Source organism: Antechinus flavipes, chromosome 2 (genome assembly GCF_016432865.1).
Source record: "Antechinus flavipes isolate AdamAnt ecotype Samford, QLD, Australia chromosome 2, AdamAnt_v2, whole genome shotgun sequence".
Taxonomy (NCBI): domain Eukaryota; kingdom Metazoa; phylum Chordata; class Mammalia; order Dasyuromorphia; family Dasyuridae; genus Antechinus; species Antechinus flavipes.
Genome location: NC_067399.1, coordinates 458,398,356 through 458,423,325, shown reverse-complemented (window position 1 = coordinate 458,423,325; position 24,970 = coordinate 458,398,356). Strand labels below are relative to the sequence as shown.

The window sequence follows — 24,970 nt, the reverse complement described above, 5'->3', positions numbered from 1 at the left end:
TATAAAGCATTGGGGCTAATTGTTTTTTGAATGTTTGGTAGAATTCACATGTGAATCCATCTGGTCCGGGGATTTTTTTTTTAGGGAATTGATTGAGAGCTTGTTCTATTTCTTTTTCTGAAATGGGACTATTTAAGCAATTTACTTCCTCTTCTGATAATCTGGGAAGCCTATATTTTTGGAGGTAGTCATCTATTTCACTTAGGTTATCAAATTTATTGGCATAAATTTGGGCAAAGTAACCCCTTATTATTTCTTTAATTTCCTCTTCATCAGTGGAAAGTTCTCCCTTTTCATTTTTAAGACTACTAATTTGATTTCCCTCTCTCCTTTTTCTAATCAGATTTATCAAAGGTTTATCAATTTTATTGGTTTTTTCATAAAACCAACTCTTAGTTTTATTTATTAATTCAATAGTTTTTTTACTTTCTATATTATTAATTTCTCCTTTTAATTTTAGAATTTCAAGTTTAGTAATTGATTGGGGGTTTTTAATTTGGTCTTTTTCTAGCTTTTTAAGTTGCAGGCCCAATTCATTGATCTTCTCTTTCTCTATTTTATTCAAATAAGCCTCTAAGGATATAAAATTTCCCCTTATTACCACTTTGGCTGCATCCCATAAATTTTGGTATGATGTCTCACCATTGCCATTATCTTGAGTGAAATTATTAATTGTGTCTATAATTTGTTGTTTCACCCAATCATTCTTTAAGATAAGATTATTTAGTTTCCAATTACTTTTTGGTCTACTTACACCTAACTTTTTGTTGAATGTAGTTTTTATTGCATTGTGATCTGAAAAGAAAGCATTTACTATTTCTGCCTTCCTGCATTTAATTTTGAGGTCTTTATGTCCTAATATATGGTCAATTTTTGTGTAGGTTCTATGAATTGCTGAGAAGAAAGTATACTCCTTTCTGTCACCATTCAGTTTTCTCCAGAGATCTATCATACCTAATTTTTCTAATATTCTATTTACCTCTTTAATTTCTTTCTTGTTTGTTTTATGATTTGATTTATCTAAATCTGAGAGTGCAAGATTGAGATCTCCCACTATTATAGTTTTGCTGTCTATTTCTTCTTGCAACTCTTTTAACTTCTCCTTTAGGAAGTTAGATGCTATACCACTTGGTGCATATATGTTTAATACTGATATTGCTTCATTGTCTATAGTACCCTTTAGCAAGATATAGTTTCCTTCCTTATCTCTTTTAATTAACCCAATCTTTGCTTTTGTTTGATCTGAGATAAGGATGGCTACCACTGCTTTTTTGACTTCACCTGAAGCATAATAGATTCTGCTCCAGCCTTTTACCTTTACTCTCTATGCATCTCCCTGTTTTAAATGTATTTCCTGTAAACAACATATTGTAGGGTTCTGACTTTTGATCCAGTCTGCTATCTGCCTCCTCTTTATGGGAGAGTTCATCCCATTCACATTTACAGTTAAAATGACTAATTCTGTATTTCCTGCTATCCTAATATCCCCAGATTATACTTTTCTTTTTCTTTTTTGCCCTCCTTCCCTTCTTCCCTAGTATTAAACTTATTATTCTCACTTACGTCATGCAGCTCTCCCTCTTTAGTATCCCTTCCTCCTCCCTTTGAATCCCTTCCCCTTTCTTGTACCCTTCCCCTATTACTCTTTTTCCTTCTCCCTTTTCTTCTCCCACTTTTTAATGAAGTGAAAGAAGAATCTCTGTAAAATAAATATGTCAATTATTTCCTCTTTGAGCCAACTCTGATGAGAGTAGGATTCACACAATGTTCCTCTCCCTCTCTAAGTTCCCTCATATATGATAGGTTTTCTTTGCCTCATCGTCGCATGTAGTTTCCCTCTTTTTATTTTCCCTCTTCCCTTTTTCTGACACTATCCCCTTTCCATTTCCACTTCCTTTTTTTATGTTATATCGGTAAAATCAAATTATACATATGGTTTTTATGTATATCCACAACAGAAATACAGTTCTCAAGAGTTCCTTTTACCTTTTTCTACTTCTCTTGAGTCCTGTTGTTGGAGATAAAATTTTTTGTTTAAGTCTGTTTTTTTCCTTAGAAACAGATGGAATTCCTCTATTTCATTAAATGTCCATCTTCTTCCATGGAAAAAAATACTCAGCTTAGTGGGGTAGTTTATTCTTGGCTGCATTCCAAGCTCTTTTGCCTTTCGGAAAATCTGATTCCAGGCCCTTCGATCCTTTAATGTTGAGGCAGCCAGATCTTGCATGACCCTTATTGTGGCATCTCTGTATTTGAACTGTTTTTTCCTGGCTGCTTGTAAAATTTTTTCTTTAGTCTGAAAATTCTGAAGTTTGGCCGCAATATTCCTCGGAGTCTTTATTTTAGGATCTTTTTCAGAAGGTGTTCGATGAATTCTTTCAATGCCTATTTTCCCTTCCGGTTCTGTTACTTCTGGGCAGTTCTCTTTGATGATTTTCTGTAACGTATCTAGGCTCTTTTTTTTTTTAAATAATTTTTTATTGATAGAACTCATGGCAGGGGAATTTATTACAACATTATCCCTTGCATTCACTTCTGTTCCGATTTTTCCCTTCCCTCCCTCCACCCCCTCCCCCAGATGGCAAGCAATCCTTTACATGTTGAATATGTTACAGTATCCTGGATACAATATACATGTGCAGAACCGAACAGTTTTCTTGTTGCACAGGGAGAATTGAATTCAGAAGGTATAAATAATCCGGGAAGAAAAACAAAAACATAAGCAGTTTATATTCATCTCCAGTGTTCTTTCTTTGGGTGTTAGGCTCTTTTTTTCATCATAATTTTCGGGTAGTCCAATGATCCTCAGGTTAGCTTTCCTAGATCTATTTTCCAGGTCTGTTGTTTTTCCAAGTAAATATTTGACATTTTTTTCCAATCTTTCATTTTTTTTGGCTTTGCTTGACTGATTCCTGATGTCTCAATGAATCAGTCATTTCTATTTGTTCAATTCTGATTTTTAGCGAGTTATTTTCTTCATTAGCTTTTTTTACTTCTTTTTGTGTATGTCCAATTGAGTTGTTTTGCTCTATGGAATTTTTTTTCCATTTCACTAATTTTTTTTTTAGTGAGTTATTTTCTTTTTCCAATTTGCAAATTCTGTTTCCCTGCACTTCTTGGGAGTTTTTTATCTTTTCCAATTCACATTTTAGGAAGTTGTTGCTCTCTTGCATAGCTTCTCTTTCCTTTCCCCATTTTTCTTCTAGTTCTCTTTAAGGTTTTTAATAGTCTCTTCTAGGAGAGCCTTTTGTATTGGAGACCAACAATTGTCTGGAGACTGCCTACTATTAGTCTTTTCAGGGTTGAAAAGCTGTTCTCTTTCTGTATAAAAACTACCAATCGTTCTTTTGATTTTTTTACTCATTTTGTTAAAGCTTGTAAGGTCTGCCTTCAGAGCCAGGAGGTTACCAGCTTCCTCTGCAGAGCAGTGAAAGGTGTATGGACAAAAAGCAGTGAGGTACTGGAGTGCTCTGGGAAAGAGTTCCCCACCCGGGAGTAACTCAGGCCTGCAGGGTGGAGCTGGGAAAGTGCTGGGCAAAGAAACCTCCCCCTCCCCCCCCCCCCAACTGTGTGAGATAACGACTGCCCTGGGGCTAGACGCTGAGCTGTGAGAGTTTCACTTCCCAAGCCAAATCCCACCCTGGGACTGTGGGTGTTAGCAGTTGAGCAGTGAATGGATTTGCAGGGACTGGAAGTGTCTTCCCTGGAAGCACAATCTACGGGGAAGTTCTATTGCCCCAGGCCGAGCCCCCCACTGTGCTGATTAGAGGCTGCCCAGGCTGTGCCCTGCTGCCATGCAGATTTGTAACTGCCCCCGCAAAAGCCCCGAACTGCAGGATGTGGCTGCAGGGCTGTGTTAAAGTCTGCCTGAGCCACTTCCAGGGTTGAAGGGTTACAGCCAGATCTCCTTAGGTTCTGGCGTTTTTTAGAGTACCCTCTGTTTCAGGCTTTAATCTCTCTTCCAGTTTACTGCTTTGTAGTCAAGGCAGAGCTGTTAGCCTATAGCAGAATAGTCTCTATAACTTCTCTAGCCACAGAGATCATCCCTGCCCCTGGTCAGCTCAGGACACTAGCCTCTCCCTGCCTGTGCTAATCTGTTTCTAGCCCCTCAGGACAAACCTTTCCTGGCAATCTTCCAGATTGACTTTAGCTGGTAAATTGTAGTGCTTCTAATCTTCATGAATTTAAGCAGTGAAGAGCTATTTTTGAGGCTGGATTAAATAGTTGGTTATGAGGGGAATGAGAGGAGCTTAGAGAGTCGTGTGTGCCTTCTCAGCCATCTTGGCTCTGCCCCCGGAAGTGAGGAAGATTATGTCTTGAACTCTGGGTTGCAGGGAATCACATGGTCTCCAAAGGTCAGACCCACAGGAAGTGATGTGACTCACAGGAAGTGACGGAACCTACAGGAAGCAGACAACATTGGTCAAGGATGGTTATATCCTTTTAGTCTAACCAATGTGAAAAGGCTTGGGTCTTTTGCTTTTTAAGTCTCGGACAAGCTGGATGCTGGTCATGTTCCAGGAGTACATGGTGGAAGCTGGGATGGCTCCCAGTTGTGTTTTTGAGCATCTCCCTGTAGGGATTAAATAAATGTTTTCTCTTTGTCTCTGATTAGTTAATTTGGGAAAGGGGGTCTAGCACCCATCCCACACACTGGCTTCGGATATTCAATTGAGATTCACATTCTCAGTATTCACTGGAGCTGGACTCTGCAATAGATGAGAGTGGAAGGCTTTTAGTCTAATTTATCCTCTTAGCTCTTTTCCTACTAATTTTCATATTTATACCAATGAGGAGGACCTTGTGAGAAAGCTGAACTTCAAGAGCACCCATGAAACACACTTCCACCCATGTCTGTTTGGCAGAGACTGTAAAATTAGATTAGTTACCACAAATTCCCTGGCAGGAGTTAAATGGAAGTTATAAGGAAGCATATGCTACTAAATCAGATACCTGTCTGGTACGATAGACTTCAAATCAGCATCCGACACATTCAAAGATTGTCCTGGGCACTCTGGGCTTACTTATGCATATATATTATCAGCTAGGTATGCTGGCACATAGCCTTGCAGGGGTCCTTAAACTACAGCGGGAGGGCCAGATGTAGCAGCTGAGGACAATTATCCCCCTCACCCAGGGCTATAAAGTTTCTTTATTTAAAGTCCCACAAAACAAAGTTTTTGTTTTAACTCTAGTCCAGCCCTCCAACAGTCTGAGGGACAGTGAACTGGCCCCCTATTTTAAAAGTCTGAGGACTCCTGAACTATGGACTAAAAGTGTTGTCACCTTGCCTTTGTCATAGAGAGGCTTTCTACTCAATGCATCCACTCAATGGAACTCTATTTTCATACAGAAGACCCTAAAGACCTGAAGCCCAGAAAGTGCTGTGTGACTCTGGGCAAGTCACTTAACCCTAATTGCCTCAGCAAAAACAAAATAAAACAACAAAAACTAAAGCCCTGCATCAAAGAGTAGAGAGAAAAGTTTTCTACAATGTCACTATTAAAAATGTCCAACAAAGATTATAGACCCAAAGGAAAGAGACAGAAACTATTTCAACAACCTCATCAGAGAATATTGTCAACTTTGACCCACAGGAAAAATGAATTATCTGGTCATAAAATTTTGCTAGTCACAGAGGTTTTGTGTGTGTGTGTGTGTGTGTGTGTGTGTGTGTGTGTGTGTGTGTTTTCTTCACTATAGTGACCTGTGGAAGACTTTTCCTTTGGTGCCTAAAAGAATATTTATTTTTAATTTAAAAAAATTTTTTCTGTATATTGTATATTAATTTTTGAATACACATGTCTTTATGAATCATATTGGGAAAGAAAAATCAGAATAAAAGGAGAAAACCACAACAGGAAAAAAAAAGTGAACATAGCATGTGTTGATTTACATTTAGTCTCCAGAAATATTCCTTATTTTAACAGAGAGAATTTTGGACTTCAAGACAAAAGACATTGGTTTGAATTCTGCCCTAGGCATGTACAACCTATGCAAACCTGTAAAAAAGTGAGAATTTATTTATTTCACTTTCCTTGTATATAAATTAAGAATATGCTCTTTTTTGTTCATTTGAATTTTTTGGATCAAATAAGTACTTTACAAGGTGCTTTGCAGAAGTTAAAAGTGTTAAATATCCCCATCATCAGCATCACCTTTATCACATGGTATACTATTATTTGATTAAATGCATCTCACTCAGAACTAACATTTTCTTTCTGGTTCATAAAAAGTACACATTGTAGGGGCTTATAAACTAGGCTTTGACTAAATGCTGACCTCCCCAATTCCTCAAATTTAAAAGTTACTGTAAGAGTGGCTTTTATAACAAGCCATATATGTGGGGGTGACTCAGGTTATACAACATCAATACAACTGTAATTTAAATCATGTGTAAACCTAAACAACTCTAGGATCTCTGCATCTTTATCAGGAGTTGGTTCAGCAGCATAACATACCTTGAGAAGCAGTACAGGAATAGAAATATAAATAAATTAAAAAAGAGCAAAGAGAAATCCCTGGCTGGCAGTCCCAGATATAGTGGGGGAGAGGTATGTTTTGTTTTTAATAATGGGAAAGTTTGAGATATGTAGGAAAGTATTTTCTTCAGAGGCCACTGAAAGAACAACAATGACTTCCTTTTTATGTAAATGAGAGAGACAGCTTATGGGGGTAGGGAATGGGAAGACCATAAAACTGCCAGTGACAGGTAGACAATAGTTCTTATGTTCTAGACCATCATTTTTGGTTGATGTGAAGTCATTTGCCTTTTGAGATAATTGGGTTGATTATGAAAAAGAGTTACTTAAATAATGATTACTTAGAATTAAAACTCCTTGAAGAGGATTTTTTTGTTGTTTGTTTTTGTTTTCTGTGCTTTTCCTTTCTATCCCTCAAGGCCTGGTACAATACCTATAATATAGAAAGCTCTGAACAAATGCTTATAGTTGTTTAATCCCCAACTTCTTAAATTCTTAAAATAAAATTCATATGGGGTCTCATAACTGAATATGGGGATCATGAAATTATGAGTTATTATCAGTAAATGTTTGATTCAAATATCTCCTTTATAAATCTATATACCTAGGGTCATGTAAAAAAATTGGCTTTTGGTGAAAAAGGGTCACAAGTGGAAAAAGTTTAAGAAGTCCTGGTTTAATTGACTGCTTTTGCTTTGCAAGATGCCCAAGAGAGATTTCTAAGTCCAGAGACTCAAAAAGAAGTAACTGTCTGCAGTGTTTTCTGTGTTAAAAATATTTTTTTCATAACCATTCTGTGAAGTAAATAGTGCAAGAGTTGCTCATACCTAATTTTTTTCAAAGGATGAAGCTGACACTTGGAGAAAATAAGTGATGACATATAACCATATATCTTGTCACTGCTAAAATCTGAACTCAAATTTGGCTTTTATGGTTCCAAATCCAGTACTCTTACCTCGTTGCTACTCGCATTCAACTGGGTCTCTCTGATAGTAGTTGTGTTGGGGAACCGTGAAGGACACCAAGGACATTCTTCACTGATGTGAAGGCCTGAGGATAAGGAGGAAGGTGAGTTAGTGTTCCCACCTCAGGTCAGTTTAAAGCTGAGCTCCCAGGCTCCCTGCTGAGGACTGACAGTGGCTTTGACCTCTGATGAGCCTTAGAGATGTCAACCCCCAACCTCTCCCAGTGGGACACCTACCTTTTGTCAGCCCCACTCCACATGCAGAGATGCTAGTAGGCGGCTATATGGCTGTGCTCTGAATAGGAACACTCTGGGACCAGAGGGGAATTGTAATGATTGCCTGCAAGGTATTTTGAAGGGTAAAGCCACCCCAGCTTCTGCCTGACTTGAGTTCTGGGAATATAGTAAAATCTGGAGCTTTTCCCTCTAACTTGGCAAAACTAATAATGGAATTCCCAAAAGTGAAATACCCTGTCTTTTCTCAAAAGGACAGAGGTTTTTCTCTCCTTCTCTAAGTTACTTAATTTCTGCTTTTATATCTTCAACCCACTTCCTTCACTCCTACTATCTCTATCCTTCATCCCCCATTCTCCTATTCTATTCCCAGACTTAGTGTCCTCCAGAGCAACTCTGCTTCTATTTGTATCCATCTCTCTTTCCCGTACTCTCTGCTTACAGTCCTAGTCACTCATTTATCTCAATACCTCGGCCTAATTTTCTTCTTTGGCTTGAGCTCGGTTTCTCTCCTTCTTATTCCCTGTGTTCGAGTATTTCCCCCCATTTTCTCAGTTCTACACTCACAAGTCGATTTCTCTCAGCTTGTCTCACATCGCGGTGGGCGGTCCAGGGCGAGGCTGGGATCCGGGGCGGTTCCCGGGGCTCCGGTTGTGGGCGGTGCCCTCTCGCCGTCCCCCTCCCAGTCCTCCGTTCCACCCTCCCTCTTCCCTCCGCCCGAAGGTTCCCGGGTCTCCGGCGCCGCCTACTCTCTTCCCGGCTCTGGGCTCCCGCTACAGCCGCTGTCCGAGGAAAGGGAAGACTGGGGGGAGGGTGGGGGGGTTGGTTGAACAGAAGAGAGAGGAGGGAAAAGACCCTTGCTCGGCCTGTCGCTGTGTACCTGGAGGCAGAAGGGAAAAGAAGAGGAGGAGGAGAAAGGAGTGGGGGGAAGGAGGAGCGGCCCGGCCTGGAACCCTGAGGCCCGGGGAGAGGCGGGGAGCTGGGCCAGGGAAAGAGCCGGGTGAGCTGGGCCAAAGCACTGAGGTAAGAGAGCCAAGGGCCTGGAGGGAGGAGGGCAGGAAGAGAGACTGAATAGAGGAAAGGACATGGGAGGAGATGGAGGAAAAAGGGAAAAGGAAAAAGGAACAGAGGAATGGGGAAGGGAAGCAGAAATATGAGGAAATACAGAAGGCCAGAGGTGTTGATAGGACTAGAAAGTGGGTAATAAGGAAGGTGAAAAATGAGGTAGGGGACAAATGGTGCGGAGAAAAAAGATGAAAAAGAGGAGGAGATGCCTTATAGCAGATGGGAATAAGAAATGGAGGGGGACCCCGAGGTCCCGAGGAGGGGGACAAAAGGGCATGGAGATGATGATGGTAAGATAGAGTCCCAAAAGGATATGGGGTTCCTAGAAAAGGAGAAAGAGGGAAGGGACATAATGTCTCTTCTCTTCCTCATCCCGACTTTGGCGCGGTGCTCCGCTTCTGCCTACTCCACGGGCGCTGTCCACACGTCTTGATGCTGAACCAAGCAGCAACCAGGGAAACACTGTAAGATCTAGGAGGAAAATGAAAGACAGAGCCGCACCCTGTCCGATCGGATTCCAGTGAGGTTCAATTCTATCCTAACTAAGGTGCCTCTTATCCAGATGCTGCTGCTGCTGCTACTGCATTTCCTTCTTCCCTTGGGTTCTGATGGGGCCCAGAACTCCAACACAACCTCAGAAGGTGCACTTTTCTGTAAAATCTCTCCAGATAACTGACAACTTCCACTTGCATTTTCCTGTTTCCATGCTCTCACATTCACTTTCAATCCAGCCCAACTCTTTATTCATTTTACCCCAATCTTCTATTCAGAATTCACACTTTATCCCTTAGATTGTTTCTCTCTTCTATTTTGGAGGAAGAAGATATTATGGACTAATTCACATTGTAATTTTATGGACTAAAAATGTGCCCCTCTTAGGGGAATTTACCTCTCATCCCTTCCTCTCTCCTTTTTTTTTTTTTTTTTTCCATTTTAAGAGCAGTTGAATACCTGGTCCAAAGGAGGTGAGAAGCAATGGAAAGAGCATACGACACCAACCTATCAATCATAGCTTTTAATTTTGGTCATATCAATAATTTGCTATGTGAACTTGAATAAGGGTGGTGTAGTAAGTACAACACTTGATTTTGAATCAGAAGACAAGGTTTAGTTCTGCTTACTTGAAACTTGTGTCACCAGTGTAGCATGGTAGAAAAAATCACTATCATAGGACCTTAATACAAAACTTGCCTCTGAGATATACAATCTGATTTAGCGTGGGCAAATCATTTAACATTTGGGTGCCTCGGTTTTATCAAAGCTACCAAAGGTCCTTCCAATTCAATACTTATGATCCTATTATCTCTAGAATAATTTACTGGGAATTTCCATATTTCTAAAATAAAATGCAATGAACTAGATTACCTTTATAGTTCTTTGAACAACTGAGAGAATATTCAAACTGTAATGGTCTCTAAAACATAAAATATACAAGCATGGAATCCAGAATGTTAAAGCTAAGAGGAACCTTAAGAGTAATGAACAAAAATTGTTGGTGTTTAGAAGGACTCTTGGAACATAGAACATGAGAGATTGAAGGAAGGGACCTAACAGATACTCTGTCTCTACCCTCTGCTCTTTTAATTTTTTTCCACACATATGAACATAGTCTAAAATTCCATGAATGAATTACTAGTAGGGAAACTGAAGGCAAGAGTGAAGACCTATTTTGGAAAAGACATCCTCCTTGTTATTTTTAAATTACATTATCTTGATGCTTATGTCTTCAACTTAGAGAAAGGTATGGCCTTGTTGTACATAATTTTTTATTTCAAAACAGGAGAATTTACATTGTGATTGATATTCCCTTGCTGCCATCAGATTTATTCAAGCATCTCTGACTCTTGCTGAGCCCCTGGACCATAACATATTGGTCTGGAAGAATTAATATTTTACTCTTATAGTAATAACTATTTATTAATTTGTGATCTATTGTTTTCCTCCTGTTTTTTTTTTTTGTTAAGATCCCAGGCTTGAAAAGGCCAATCAGTTTCTGAAGATCATGACTGATTAATATGATTAGCCCCAAGACACTTGCTCATTAACTAGGTTGGGCTAGACCCTCCCAAATGGGAAATTTGATTTCAGTTTAGGATATAAACAAATTTCAGTCTAGATAAGTTCTCTTTCTGTCCTTATTTCCCTTCATGAGAGTTTAGGGTGATCCAGTTCATAATGGAGAAAGCAAACTAGAAAGAACTTGATTAGAGTGCCCAGCTTGCTAGAGAGAGATCAGAGTTTATAACCAGGCTGTGTTCTCAGCTAACTTCTCCTGATCCCTATTTCCCCACCAATGATATGATAATTGGGAGGAGTTGTATAAAATATCCTCATTAAAGATCCACTAATTAAGATTATGTCACTTGTTAGGAGAGCTCCTTGTTAGAAGTTAGAGGCCTGATTTTAACTTTTCAGACGCTTCTTTGGATATCTTTGATTAATGAAAGCACTGATTATCAATTTATTGATTTTTGGCTAGCCTAGTTAATGAATTAATTATTAATACCTAGGAACTTTATTTTCTTGGCAAAGACACTTAAAGGGATTTACCATGTAAGGTAAACAAGTTTAATGACTTGTCCAGAATAATAGAGCTAGTAAATGTCTGAGGCCATATTTGAACTCAAGTCTTCCTGACTCCAGACCTAGTAATCTATCCACTGAACCACAAAGGTTCAAGTTCAGGGTAACCCTTATCAAATATTGCCTTCACACCTTTATATCAGAATCTTACTCATGAAACTTAAGTAGCTCCTCACTGATTACAGAATGCATGCCCAGCTCATTTGCCTTTTTTTCAAAGCCTAGCACAATCTAGTTCCAATTTTATTTACTATGCTCCTTAAACTGTACCCTATCTACCAGTTAAATGTCTTTTTAAATGTATTTGTTTATTTAAAATTTAAATACAAAATGAAAAAAATATTAGAAAGAGAAAGACGGGGAAAAAAAGAAAAATACTGTCATGTGCCCAGAAAAATGTCAAGGAGGATTCAAAATATGTAACAAATTTGCAATTCAAGAAAGCTTATATAATAATAGAAGATATTGTATTCATAACTGTCCATCTTTTAAAAATCTTTCTCATCTTCAAGATTGAGATTAAGTTGCACCACTTCCAGGAAGGCCTCCTGGATCATTCCAGTCTACAGTCATCTTATCCTGAATTGTAGAAATGAATACCTATATTGTACCAGTAGCCCATTTAGAACTTAGCATAATAATTGCTTATAACATTATTTGGTTTTTCATGTACAAAACTCTTATCTCCATAACATGATTATAAGTCCCTTAAAGCAGGAACTGGGTTATTTACATCTTCTATGTGGTCTCCTTACTCTTCTTCCTCCTTCCCCTCCTCTATCACTTAGCAAGTGACATATACACAACTAGCACAAAGTTATTATCTATTGATACATATAATAAAGACAAGAGGAGAGGGAGAAAATAAAGGTCTACTATGTGCCATGAACTTTGCTATATGCTGTATTTCATCTGATTCTCACAACTACCCTAAAAAGTAGATGCTATTATAATCCTTATATTACATCTGAAGAAACTGAGGCACAGGGGTTAAGTCTCTTTTCTTGAATATCACAGCCAGTAGGAGTTGGAGGCTGGATTTGAGGTTAGGTTTTTGTGACTTCAGATCTAGAGCTCTCTTCACTGTACCTTGGTTGACTAAGGAGCCAATATCTCCATTCTTGAAGGCCTATGAGACTTTATATTTGGGAGACCTGCTCTTAATTACAATAATTATACTTATTTGTATAAGATTTGCAAAATTGTTCATCCAAGCTCCAAATATAATTAAATGCATTTTACCAAAGAAGAAACTGAAGCTCAAAGAGGTTACATGATTATACTGAAGTGATTTAAATACTAACTCCTCTGAGTTCAGATTTAAACAAAGTACTCTGAACCCCAAGCCCTCCCTCCCCCAATTCCTATTCTTTCTATTGCACCACAGTGCCTGCTCTGTATATTCCTACCACAAAACCAAGTCGTAAAGCCATTGTGTAGTAGGCATTCCTATCCAGCCTTCCTTCCTCCTCACAGACCAAAACAGAGGAGGATCTCAGCCAGCTAGCTGACAACAGGAAGGAGGAGGGCGGAGAAAAAGGCTTTTTTTTTTTTTTTTTTTTTTTTTTTTTTTTATGGCTTCCAATATCTCCCTAGTGCTTTGATTTGCTTTCTGAGAACGCTTTAGCTCGACAAACAATTGCAAACTATCCAGGCACAAGGTAAAATAAAAAGCCCACAGGCATTAATTATATATATAGATATTAAAAAAAAGAAGAAGAAGAAGAAGCTACTGCTTAATTATTGTTTGCAAATCTCGGTATTTAAATTGACTTATTTGCAAATGTCTGTTTAGAAATTGACTTTGTAATTATAAAGTCAGTGCAGGCATATCTTAGGCCCTGGAGGGGTCTCTAACGAGGAATGATAATGTACCAGCTAGAGTGAGCCATCCTGAGCTGCATTTTAATAACTGAGAGGTGTTTGGGAGGTGGGCAGAAAAGAGCTGTCTGAAAATCCCCCAGCCGGGGATTGAAGTAGTCCAAGCCTGGCTGCTGAGTCGGAAGAAGGTTGGCTGCCAGTGGTAAGGGGCCTTGGGAGGAAAGGTAGGATGATGGGCGGATGCTATTGAAATCCTTGTTCCTGGCGTGGTTGTGCTGGGTGAGCTCTGCATGAGAATGAGCTTTCTCCTGGCAACAGGCTCTATTTGGAAACCTGCCAAAAACTGGGCTTTCTATCCCTCCTAGTTCCTGCCATTCAGGTGTCTCGTGGAAATCACCCTTCCATTCCTAGCAATTACAGGACTGCGATTGTCTACTCAAGTCCTTCTTCTTCAGGGCTTCATTGTAGTGTATGGGATGACCCTAAATTCTTAGGCCACCAGACATAAGCTCTGATTATTTCTACTGGAAGGAAAGATTTCCATAGGGACTAGGCAGTGACTGCTGATAAGAGAGGAACTAACTTTGTTAAGTGTAGTGAGGATCATCTCCAAAGGGAATAACTTTCTTTAGCCACAGAAACTCAAGGAATTTTCTACTGAGGTATGGAAAGGGATGATCTGAATCGATGCAAGGAAATAAAGTTACACTGATAAAATCATAGATCCTTGAAATTGCTTTAGAAACAGTAATCAAATCCATATCGCCATCTCTTTTGGAAAAGGCAACCAAATGGCTGCCCTGGGATGCCCCTCACAATCCCTTAGTTTCCTAAACTCACTTCTCTAGTCACAAGAATTATCATCGCTCTCTGTTAGAATATAAGCTCCTTGAAGGCTCTTACAGTTTTGTATTTATTTTCATTAACATCTATCATACCTTGTGACATAGACTATGAGCTGAATAAATTCTTGATTCATTCATTCATTTATAGTAGTGTATGTGTTTTTCATATATAATATACAAATCTGTATATTGCACAGTAGCTTACACTTTTCAAAGCACATTTTCTCATCCTATAAGAAAAATATTCTTCATTTTTTTAAAACTGGGGTAGGAAGCTATCCCTGGGATTAATCTCTTGAAAAGTTGTTTGAGGCATTCAGTTACCAGTGTCATTTATTTGTGAGTCAGTGGAAAAACTTGAACCCAAACTTGAACCCAAATCCTACTAGTTCTAAAAGGCTATCCACCACTATCACTAAGTGACACTCCCCAAATTACACAGTTGGCATGTAAGCAAGATCTGCCTCCTGAATCTAAATGTAATGATGTCTCCATTATACCAGGATGCCTCTTGGCCTTATGCTGAGAATAAGCCTGCCTGACTTTTTTTTATTGAATTTTTGCCATTCTATAAGCTTCCTAGATGTTTCTATTTACTTCCCTGCATAAACAAGTCAAATCAGGTCAACAAGCATTTATTTAGTGCCAACTGTATTCCATTCTTTAAAAATCTTTTTCTCTTTGTCAGAGAAAAGACAATCTCTGCTGAAAAAGAGTTCATATTTTAATAGGAGAAAAGCGCATGAAAACAAAAACAGATGCCCTTTCCCTCAGTCTTTGTATATATCTATATCTATATGTGCGTACACATGTGTATGTGCACATACATCTATGTATGCATATGTATATAAATGTCAGTCTGAGGTCACATGAATGTCTACATCTTAGTCATGCATACATATATATGTGTATGTACACAAATGTATATATAGCTACATATATATTTGTATATAAAACAATCTCAGAAAGAAGACACTAAGTTTAAGAAGGAAGAGAGAAAGACCCCTTACAGAAGACTTTACCTCAGACTGGAAGAAATCTAGGGAAGCTAGGGGACAAGCAGGAGCAGGGTGAAGAGTCCAGGGGAGGATAGAAAATGCCCTAAGTACTCTCCTTCCAGTCTTTTTCAGAAAGTCTATTGAATGTCTTTCATGAACTACTTCTCTGGGTTTCCATTTCCAAGTGTGTAACTTGGGTCACTTCTCACTTCCCTTCTTACTTTAATATTATATAGGGCTAAAGAGATATTAAAGAAGGGAAGGGACCTGTATGTGCCAAAACGTTTGTGGCAGCCCTGTTGTAGTGGTTGGAAACTGAAAAATGAATGGATGCCCATCAATTGGAGAATGGTTGGGTAAATTGTGGTATATGAATGTTATAGAATATTATTGTTCTGTAAGAAATGACCAGCAGGATGAATACAGAGAGGACTGGCGAGACTTACATGAACTGATGCAAAGTGAAATGAGCAGAACCAGGAGATCATTATACACTTCAACAACGATACTGTATGAGGATGTATTCTGATGGAAGTGGATTTCTTCGACAAAGAGAAGATCTAACTCAGTTTTAATTGATCAATATGGACAGAAGCAGCTACACCCAAAGAAAGAACATTGGGAAATGAATGTAAACTGTTTGCAATTTTGTTTTTCTTCCCAGCTTATTTTTACCTTCTGAATCCAACTCTCCCTGTGCAATAAGAGAATCCCCTCCCTGTTCAGTTCTGCACACATATATAGTATCTAGGATATACTGTGACATATTTCACATGTGTAGGACTGCTTGCCATCTGGGGGAGGGGGTGGAGGGAGAGAGGGGAAAAGTCAGAACAGAATTGAGTGCAAAGGATAATGTTGTAAAAAAATTACACAGGCATGGACTCTGTCAATAAAAAGTTATAATTATTTAAAAAAAGAAAAAATATTATCTAGGGCTATTCGTTGACCTTCATGAAGATCATGAATGCATTTTCACTTCTCTTACTTAAGCTTCTTTTTTATTTGAGGGTATGTCACACTATTTAGCAATTGGTCCCACATTGTTTTGTATCATTCTAAAGTTGGTTTTGGCTTACATTTTATCTCCCCAACTGAACTGTAAATTTCTTAGGGGACAAGACTATATTTGTTTTTTCATTGCTAAAAATCCCCATGAGCTTAGAATTTTAGTAGGGCACACAGAAGATGCTTTATGGATACCTATTGATTCAGCAAAGCATGGGGGACTTAATCTCTGGAAATTAGCAATCAAATTACCCAGAATGATTTGCTAACTTTCTACAAGTGTAACATACTGAAAGAGTTCTAATAAAACCACTTTGTCTCCTTCATCCAAGATGTATTGTATAAGATGTGGGCTTCAAATTCATTATTGTTTGTTGCTATTGTTCAGACATGTCTGACTCTTTGTAATATTATTTAGGGTTTCTTGGCAGAGATACTGGAATGATTTACCAACTCCTCCTGCTCATTTTACAGTTGAAGAAACTGAGGCACAAAGGACTTTTAATGACTTGTCCAGAGTCACACAGTAACTATCCAAGATTAGATTTGAACTCAGAAAGATGAATTTCTCAAATTCATAGACTAGACCACACTATTGACCACAGTGTCAGAGCTAGACAGGAACTTACTACTATATATAGAATGTAAGAAGTTGGAAATATCCCTGGAGACTATCAAATCCAAATCTCTCATTTTTCAAATGAAGATACTGAAACTCTGAAAAGAAAAGTGATTCTATGTCACAATGAGTTGGTGAAAGAACAGAATCAAGTGTGTGGATGGGGTTATAATGCATGCTTTACAGTTAACTTTCAATATTAACAGTTTTTTTTTTGTTTCCTAGTATTAAGAAAGAGAGAAAGATAAGATACTGATGTAGATAAATATATACATATAGTTTTGAATCATGGATTAATTTCATCCCAACTCTATGCTTTATTTGTAATGCCTTTGTTACCACTGGAAAACTGCCCTTTTACCTCCATTCATGAATTATCTATTGATGGTACCATGCCTTTGATTGACATGTTCCATAATGAGCACCATATTCCTTAAGGATACAATTGTTGCTTCAGCCTGTGTTTTAGATGTTGCTCTTCACTCATTATACATATAACTTGCACTTACAATACAAAATATCTCTTCATCCAACCCCCACCACTGCCAATAAAAACAAGTGGCAACAGCTGAAGGGAAAGAATCAACACTTCACAATTAATATGCCATATCATTAACAATTAAGTTAAATGCAATTCAATTTACTGGTCTTGGGAAAGTGGTACTCTTCCTGAAAGTTTCTATAAACACTTAATAGTCACAGGTTAATTTCCCAAGCAGGAGATAGTATTTAAGCTCCATCTTTTAATGTGCTCCAATCACTGGAAAGTTGATATCTCTACATAATGTGATTGATTGACTTCTTTCTGACTTCCACCTTGGGGATCTCTGGCATTAGGACTATCTTGGACAGAAAATAGTAACTGCTGCACAGGCTGTTATCTGTTAGAGTTCTGGGAATCATTATTTTCTTTCACCCAGACCCATCAATAGTCATTCATGGCATAAATTTCTGTAAAGTTTTGAGACAATATTCCTTCACACCTAGCTCAGATTTCACCTTTTTCAAGCTCTTTTTCCAGATCAACACAGACTGAAATTATCTATGCTTCCTCTGAAACTATGGTATGACCCATTCATTTGACATATACTTAATTCTCCCTTCTACATGAATTTGTTTGATGTGTGTATTCTCTTTCAGGCCAGTGAACATATATCTGAGTCAGCTTTGAGAATGTAACTCCAATGGCATCTCCCATAGGACCCTACATATGGGCAATATTCAATAAATGTTTTTGCTATTGTTGTGGTTGCACCAAAGTGAGTTATTGATTTTGTCTCATCCCTCCTTAATTCTAATACAATGCCCTGCCAGGCAGAAAGTACATTGTAGTATAATGGAAAAATCTCCTGCTTAGAAGACAAGAGACCGGATCACAAGTCTTACCTCTTCCATTCATAATCATGAACATTTATGCATATAGAATTTCAAAGTTTCCAAAGTGTTATATAGAGAAAATTCTGGCTTTCAAACAGGAAGATGAGTTAAAATTCTACCTCATATGCTTTTCAGCTGTGTAGCCCTGGGCAAGTTATTTAACTTTTACCCTCAGCTTTCTCAGTGGCAAAATAGGGACCTTGGACTTTAAAAATCTTTTTAAAAGACTTAAAAATTCTCTTCCAGTTCTAAAATCTACACATAATTTCACTTCATCTTATGAGATGTGCTATTATTATTTTCATTTTATGGATAAAGAAACTGAGATTTAAAAAGGTTAAGTGATTTTCCCTAGAGTTATATAGTTACTAAATGTTTATGGTAGGATTTGAACTCAAGTTTCACTGATTACAATTTCAGTTCTCTATCCACTATCCAAATGGCTCCCACAGTTAAATGTAGAACCTTGTTTAAATCAGTTTGCATGAGTCTCAGTTTCTCATTTTTACATTAGATTATTAGAGTAGATGATCTCTAGATTCACTCCTAGCTTTTAAACCTATGTTCTTCTTTAAACTCTTCTCATACAGCAGACTTCCGATCACAAGAGAGTTGTAGATGCCTTTATCTGTATCTTCTCCATCTCTGAGAGATTTCCCCAGAGATAAGAACAAGACAGATTGCACATCGAATCACTTCTTAATCTACCTTCACTCTTGACCAATGAGTCATGAGAATGAGGTGACTTTTTTTTCTTCTTGCTGAAAGGTTGCCGAATATATTCAGGGGGAACAGTAGGAACAGTGCACAGAAAAACTGCATTTTTAAAAAATATTTTTTTAGCTTTTTCCAGCTGTGTCTATAAGCAGATAACAAAGAGTCTTTGGGTCAGCCCCTCCCAGGGGTACTTTCTGTACAAGCTTGTGCACTTTCCAATTAAGCTTCAGTGAACTTAACCCTGACATGGAACACAGACTATGCCTACATGAAGCAGAAACAACTGGATGAAAAAATGGAAAATTCAGTTCACAGTTTGTTTTGACTACCCAGGGCTAAACAATTTCTTTGACTGAACTTGTTTTTTCCCTTAAAGTCAAGTTCTGTGACTTAACATTTCAATTCGGTATACACTGATGATAGTTCAGATAGAGTTTTGTGATTTACAGAGCATTTTCTTCTCATCTGCCCTCTAAAATTGATAATACAGGGATTATTAGCTTTTGCATAGGAGGAAACTGAGACTTAGAAAATTGAAAGTCTTTGATTAAAAGGACGTCTATCTATTTGTGATGTCATATACCTCTGATCCCTGTTATTCAGGGAGCTAAGGTTGGCGGATCATTTGAACTCAGGACTGTTGACCTGTGATAACCCAGATTATTTAGAGGTCTGCACTAATTCCTGCACCAATCTGGTGAAACCCTGGGAATTGGGCAGCAACCAGGTTGATTAAGTATAGGTGAATCAGCTCTGGTTGGAAACAAATTAGTTCTAAATTCCTGTAATCAATAGTAAGATTGGGTTATAGCTAACTACCACAATTCCAACATGTACAAGACAGGGATACCTAGTTTCAAAAAGAAAAACAAAAAATAAACCTTTCATAATGCAAAGAGCTTTAACTTGGAGCTGAACCAACTGGATTTGAATCTGAATTTTGTTACTTATCATCTTTATATGACCTTTGACAAGGTATTTCCAGTTGCCAAGCTTCCAATTCCTTATTAAAAATAAAAATACTGTCGAAGGTATAAAAAAAAAATTGGGTTTGGATTTCAAGGACCTGGTTTCAAATCTTGATTCTATGATTTATTATCCAGATGATCTTGGACAAATTATTAAACTTCTTTTGGCCTATTTCTCATCTGTAAAATGTGAGAGTTGGACTTGATGGTGTTTAAATTGTTAATGAGATAATTAGAGCTTCATAATCTAATGGCACTAGATAAAATATAAGAGGCTACCAGTATTTGATATTGGAAGGAAACCTAGAGGTCAATTAATTCAACCCTTTTTTTTTTTAATGATGAGGAAACTATGATCCAGGCATAGGTCCAAGATAATAGAGATAGTCATTGGTGGTTCTGGGATTCAAACCCAGGTCTTTTAGGAGGTGAGGTACCAAATCCTTACTTTGTACCAAAGTACTTCACCATTAAAGCAACCTAACTGCTGAATATAAATTCCTTGATTTATAATATGATTAATGTGGACTCTTCAAACCCAAATTGGGACATAGTTTAAAAATAAAAATGCCATGAATATAGTCTGGGATGTCCCTCCTTAAAATAGAGGTTCTTGGAGGAATCAGATCATCCAAGAAATAGGCTTGCAAGGCAAAAGAACTCCTATTGAGAGAAGTCCAGAAATATGATGATTTATCAAAGATAAATATAATTTGTAGTAGAATAGTGGGCTCAGACTTCACTGGCGAAAATTTGAAATTAGACTCTACATTTATTGACCACTTGAGAAAGGAAAGTAAGAGTGGGACAGATTTATGAAGTGAGAGAACTAGATGGAAAATAAAGAACGGGATCATTGGGGTCTGTGTGAAAGAATCTACAATTAGTCAACATTTAGCTGAAGACAAGACCTTGTAGGAGGATAAGCTGATAAGTCAAAATGAACAGTCTCAAGATATTTAGCTATCATTAAAAAATATTTGTCTTCTAAGGTTCTCATCTGTAATTTGGAGAATGGAGAATGTAATTTGTGGAAGGGAAGAATATTGCATAACAATGAAATACAAGGTCAGAATATTGGTGGAAAAGGAAAGTGGATTGTTACATTTATTGGGCATATGAGAGGATACTAAAGAAAAATTCCACTAACCTCATCCTTTAGGTGACTCACATGGCCCTCTCAAATCAGACAAAAGGCTTGAGGGACTTTCCAGGGCTCTTGTCCCTTTAGGACTCCAAGTAGTCTGATTTTTAACTTAAGTTGAAGTTTAATATAATAGCATCAAAAAAAAAAGTCTAATAACCCTATAGAGTTAAATGTCCTCTTTTAAAAAGATTACATATATTCCAGTTAAATAATAGCTGTGGGAGAGGGCAATTAGCAAGCTCGGTCAGGAGAGAAAAGATGTTTTCAGATGAGATTTGAAATGAGATAGAGAGTCAATGAGGCAGAAAGATACAAGGCATTTTCTCCTGAAATTTCCTGAAATTTGTTACTAATGATACCTTTAAGATCTCGGATTCTCTAACTTGAAAAAGCCACATCATGATCAAGGAGAGAGATCAAGGAGACTAACTTGGCAAAGTCATTTCCTCTCATTTTTTCTCATCCTCTGAGGTGTGATAAGGTTAGAACATTCTATGTTCTGAGACCTCTTTCAGTTTTGAAATTCAGGGCACCTTCTTACTCTACTATTTAATTGTCTGTTCCTTCTAATTCTAGCACTTTAAATTCTAAAGCTCTGCCTCACTTCCAGGTAATATTCTATATTATAATATCCTAAAATCTTTTCTATTAAAAAGTAAAGCTTTATGGTTCTATGACTGAAATAAAATGCAAAATCCTTGAAGGTAGGAATCATTTTGACCTTTTATTTGTATTCACAATGCTTTGCACAGAGCCCAGCACACAGCAAAAGCTTAATAAATATTTGTTGATTGATTAGTTGATATAGACCCATAAATTGATGCTAGTCCCAAATATATCTGAATTCTCCCCTAGATTCACATTGATTTCTCTGATTTACTATTATCCATTACTTCTCTCTAAGACTACCTTCTTCCATCTTCAAGAGGGCAATATAGTTCCAGTATTCTCTTATTTGGTGAGCTTGAGTATACTCACTCCACCCATTCTCCTAATCTTTCATCATGACAGTATCATGACAATGCAATGTTGCTGATCTCAAGGTAGCTGTTCAAACTTACTATTGTGTTATCATAACCCAAGTCCATTTCTTGGTAATGCAGAGATATTCTATATGCCTAATTGCAACAAGAAATTAATGTGGCCCTGTGGAGTGTTATTAATGGGTGCTTCTTTATAGGGGTGTAATTTTGGAAGCAATTTTCCATGAAATTGTTGAGAGCGTAACCATATACATTTGATCCCATTTGGAATAATTTTCATTTAGCCCAATGACTGCCCTAATAACGTTTTTCAATAGAGAGGCTGGTCTGGGAGGATGGGGTACATTTATCTAATGTATTTGTGCCCTGACAAACTTATTGCTGAGTTAAACTGCTGAAACAATGAGCAATGTTCTTTTATAAGTAGCTGAGATTAGTCTTTTTCTGATCTATCTTCTCTGACAGTTTTGTTTTTTAGATATCTGTACATGAAACAAAAGCTTCTACTTTTTGATTAGGGGATAGTCACTTGTTATATCAAAGTATAACCTAACCATAGATGGACATAAAACATTAAATAACATTATATTAGTCCCACTTAACTATGTTGCTGCAGACTGAATTACTTTAATAGGGAATTCACACAAGATGTGCTTGTGACTTCCTATATTACATAATGAGAGAATAAAGGAGAATTCAGCTAGGAATTTTCCCCTCCCTATTTATTCAATGTATTGTGGTGGGTAACATCAGTGATCTGGTCTTCAAAATATTTGGATTCTAGTCTCAGTTCTGGCATGAACTTGCTAAATGACCTTGGACAAATAATTTCCATCTCTAGGCTTCTGTTTCTTTGACTAAACTTTTAAGGTTTTAACTCTAAGAAGTTTAACATGCTAATTCTTAATATCTTTGGCACTTTTGGATCACAAAATTTTCTATTGATAATAATACTTCAGAGAAAATGCAAGAACCTCAATTCCAAAATAAAAACAAAGTATGTTCAGGATAGTTTTGGTGCTAAATGTTTTTTTTTTTTAAAGAAATTTTTATATTTTGAAAAGCTGTCATCTACTCAGAGGAGCATATCTTAAAATTATATGTACCATATTTCAGCGTTTCAAAACTTTTAGACATTATTTAAATACATGTTAAATGAATGAATCTTAATATCATATTCTGTGACCATTTTGGATAAGTGAAATCATAAGATTTTGTTTAAATTAACAAACTATCATTTTTTCACACAAGTAAGACAACTTTGACCATGAATTAATAATTTTTTTATTTTTCTTTCCAGGATAATCCTTATCCTTTTGGGTTTTTTTTTTATATGTGTACTAAAATTAGACACAAATGAAATTTCCCATGCAGGATATTATCATTAATGAAGCTTAAGTTTAAAGGTGATATTATCTTTCTCCAAATCACTCTCTAAATTTTTCTGATTCGAAAAAGGAGAGAAACTAAAGCAATTTCTTGTAGTTTCTTAATGTATTCTCTATCACCTTAGTATCCCAATGCTTTTAGGGACCTTTTTAGGTAGTACCATGAGTAAGAGTTTTCAAGAACTAGGGCAAATGCTAGAACAGAATTAGGGAAATAAGACCAAGAACAAGTTAATGTCCTTGAATCCAAGTTGTTTATTTTTCTCTACCACTGCTAGAATATAAAAGAGAAGAAACTGATTACAAATATGGAAGCTAGTAAAGTTTGGGAAGATGTTTATGTTTCACAACCTCTCTCTATATATACATATACATATATACATATATCTATATACATGCATATACATGTACAGCTTGGATTAGTTGGGTTATTTTTAGTTCAGTTTCAAGTGATTTTAAAAGTTTTAAACTTCACTAAGACTTTTGGAGAATCTTATATATGTTAAAGGAATAAATGAATCATTCCTTTCCAGGTCCTATTTCTTGAGAAACCAGTGAAGATAGATATGAATTAATATCAAGAAGTCCTGTAGTCTCAGAGGAGATTAACAGACAGAGACAGAGTGGCAGAGAGAAAGAGAGTCAAAGAGAAAAAGAGAGATAGAAGAAAGACAGAAAAATGCAGACAGAGAGATAGAGATAGACACATACCCACAGAGCCACACACAAAAATGGAGCAACAGAAACAGAAAGACAAAGGCAGAAACACACTGAGACACACAGAGACAGAGAAGAGAGAAAATAATCATCTTTTCAGCTTTTATTACAAGCAAAGCATTCTGGAAATATAAAGCTTAGATAAGATTTGATTTCCCTACCCTCATGGAGCTTTAAGACTAATTGCTACATAAAGCATACTCAGTGATAGTTATAAAGTAAAACATCACAGTAAGCGTAGTAAAGAAATATAAATTCAAGTGTCCAAGGCCAGATTCTGCTATTTACCAGTTAAGTTATCAGTAACTGGATTAAAGGTTTGTAATATTGACAATATAGAAGGAAATTAGCCACCTCTCCAACTCCCACCCCTACTTCCCCAGGTAGATTGTAGAATGATAAATACCTACAAATGTTTAGGGGAGATATATTACAAGTAAGCACAGATCGCCACTAATGAACTAGAACCTGAATTTTCTCCAAACTTCAAAATTCTGAAAAGCCCCACTTTTTATTGATCCCTTACCCATTTCATTTTAAATATTTATCCTCTCTACATTGGTAGGCAATTAATATGAGATGGAAGTAATTGTAGAAAGACCAGTAGTTCTTTCTGTAGTTTTTAGCAAGTAAGTTCTTGGCCTAGAAATGAAAACATGGCTATGTATGTATTAGGGGACTTATGAAGAACTTGGAAATATTTCTTAATTTGAAATAAGTTATTAAACCAGATGGGTCCTTCTATGTGTCTCTATGTACATGTATGTACATGTTTTGAGTCTTAAAAAGCAGCTTGAGGAAGAATAGAAGACATACAAAACTTAGTGCATCCACTTGACTCAAAAAGTCACTGTAGGCCTAGTATCTGAAAAATGAGTGAGATATGAGCAAACTGAGGATAAAAAACTATGAGTTTTGTCAAGATGTATTCCAATTCCTCAGCAGAAACCCAAACAACTGTGAAAATTTAAAAAAAAAAAACTGTTTCCCAGATGCCTAACATATTAAGTCAGACTCTATAAGCAGGAATGATATAAGCTCAAAGAGAAAGGCC

The 24,970-nt window shown here is 37.1% G+C and overlaps 1 protein-coding gene across 1 annotated transcript in view; it reads left to right on the top strand.

The window, feature by feature from the left end:
- The window catches only part of LOC127546780 (uncharacterized), a 93,645-nt gene extending 84,174 nt beyond the window's left edge, over nt 1–9,471 (top strand). Inside the window, exons 3-4 of the mRNA XM_051973725.1 lie at nt 8,180–8,703; nt 9,308–9,471. Coding sequence (XP_051829685.1) covers nt 8,180–8,703; nt 9,308–9,421 — 638 coding nt within the window. The 3' untranslated portion in view covers nt 9,422–9,471. The remainder of the gene's footprint in view (nt 1–8,179; nt 8,704–9,307) is intronic.
- The last annotated feature ends 15,499 nt before the right edge of the window (nt 9,472–24,970 follow it).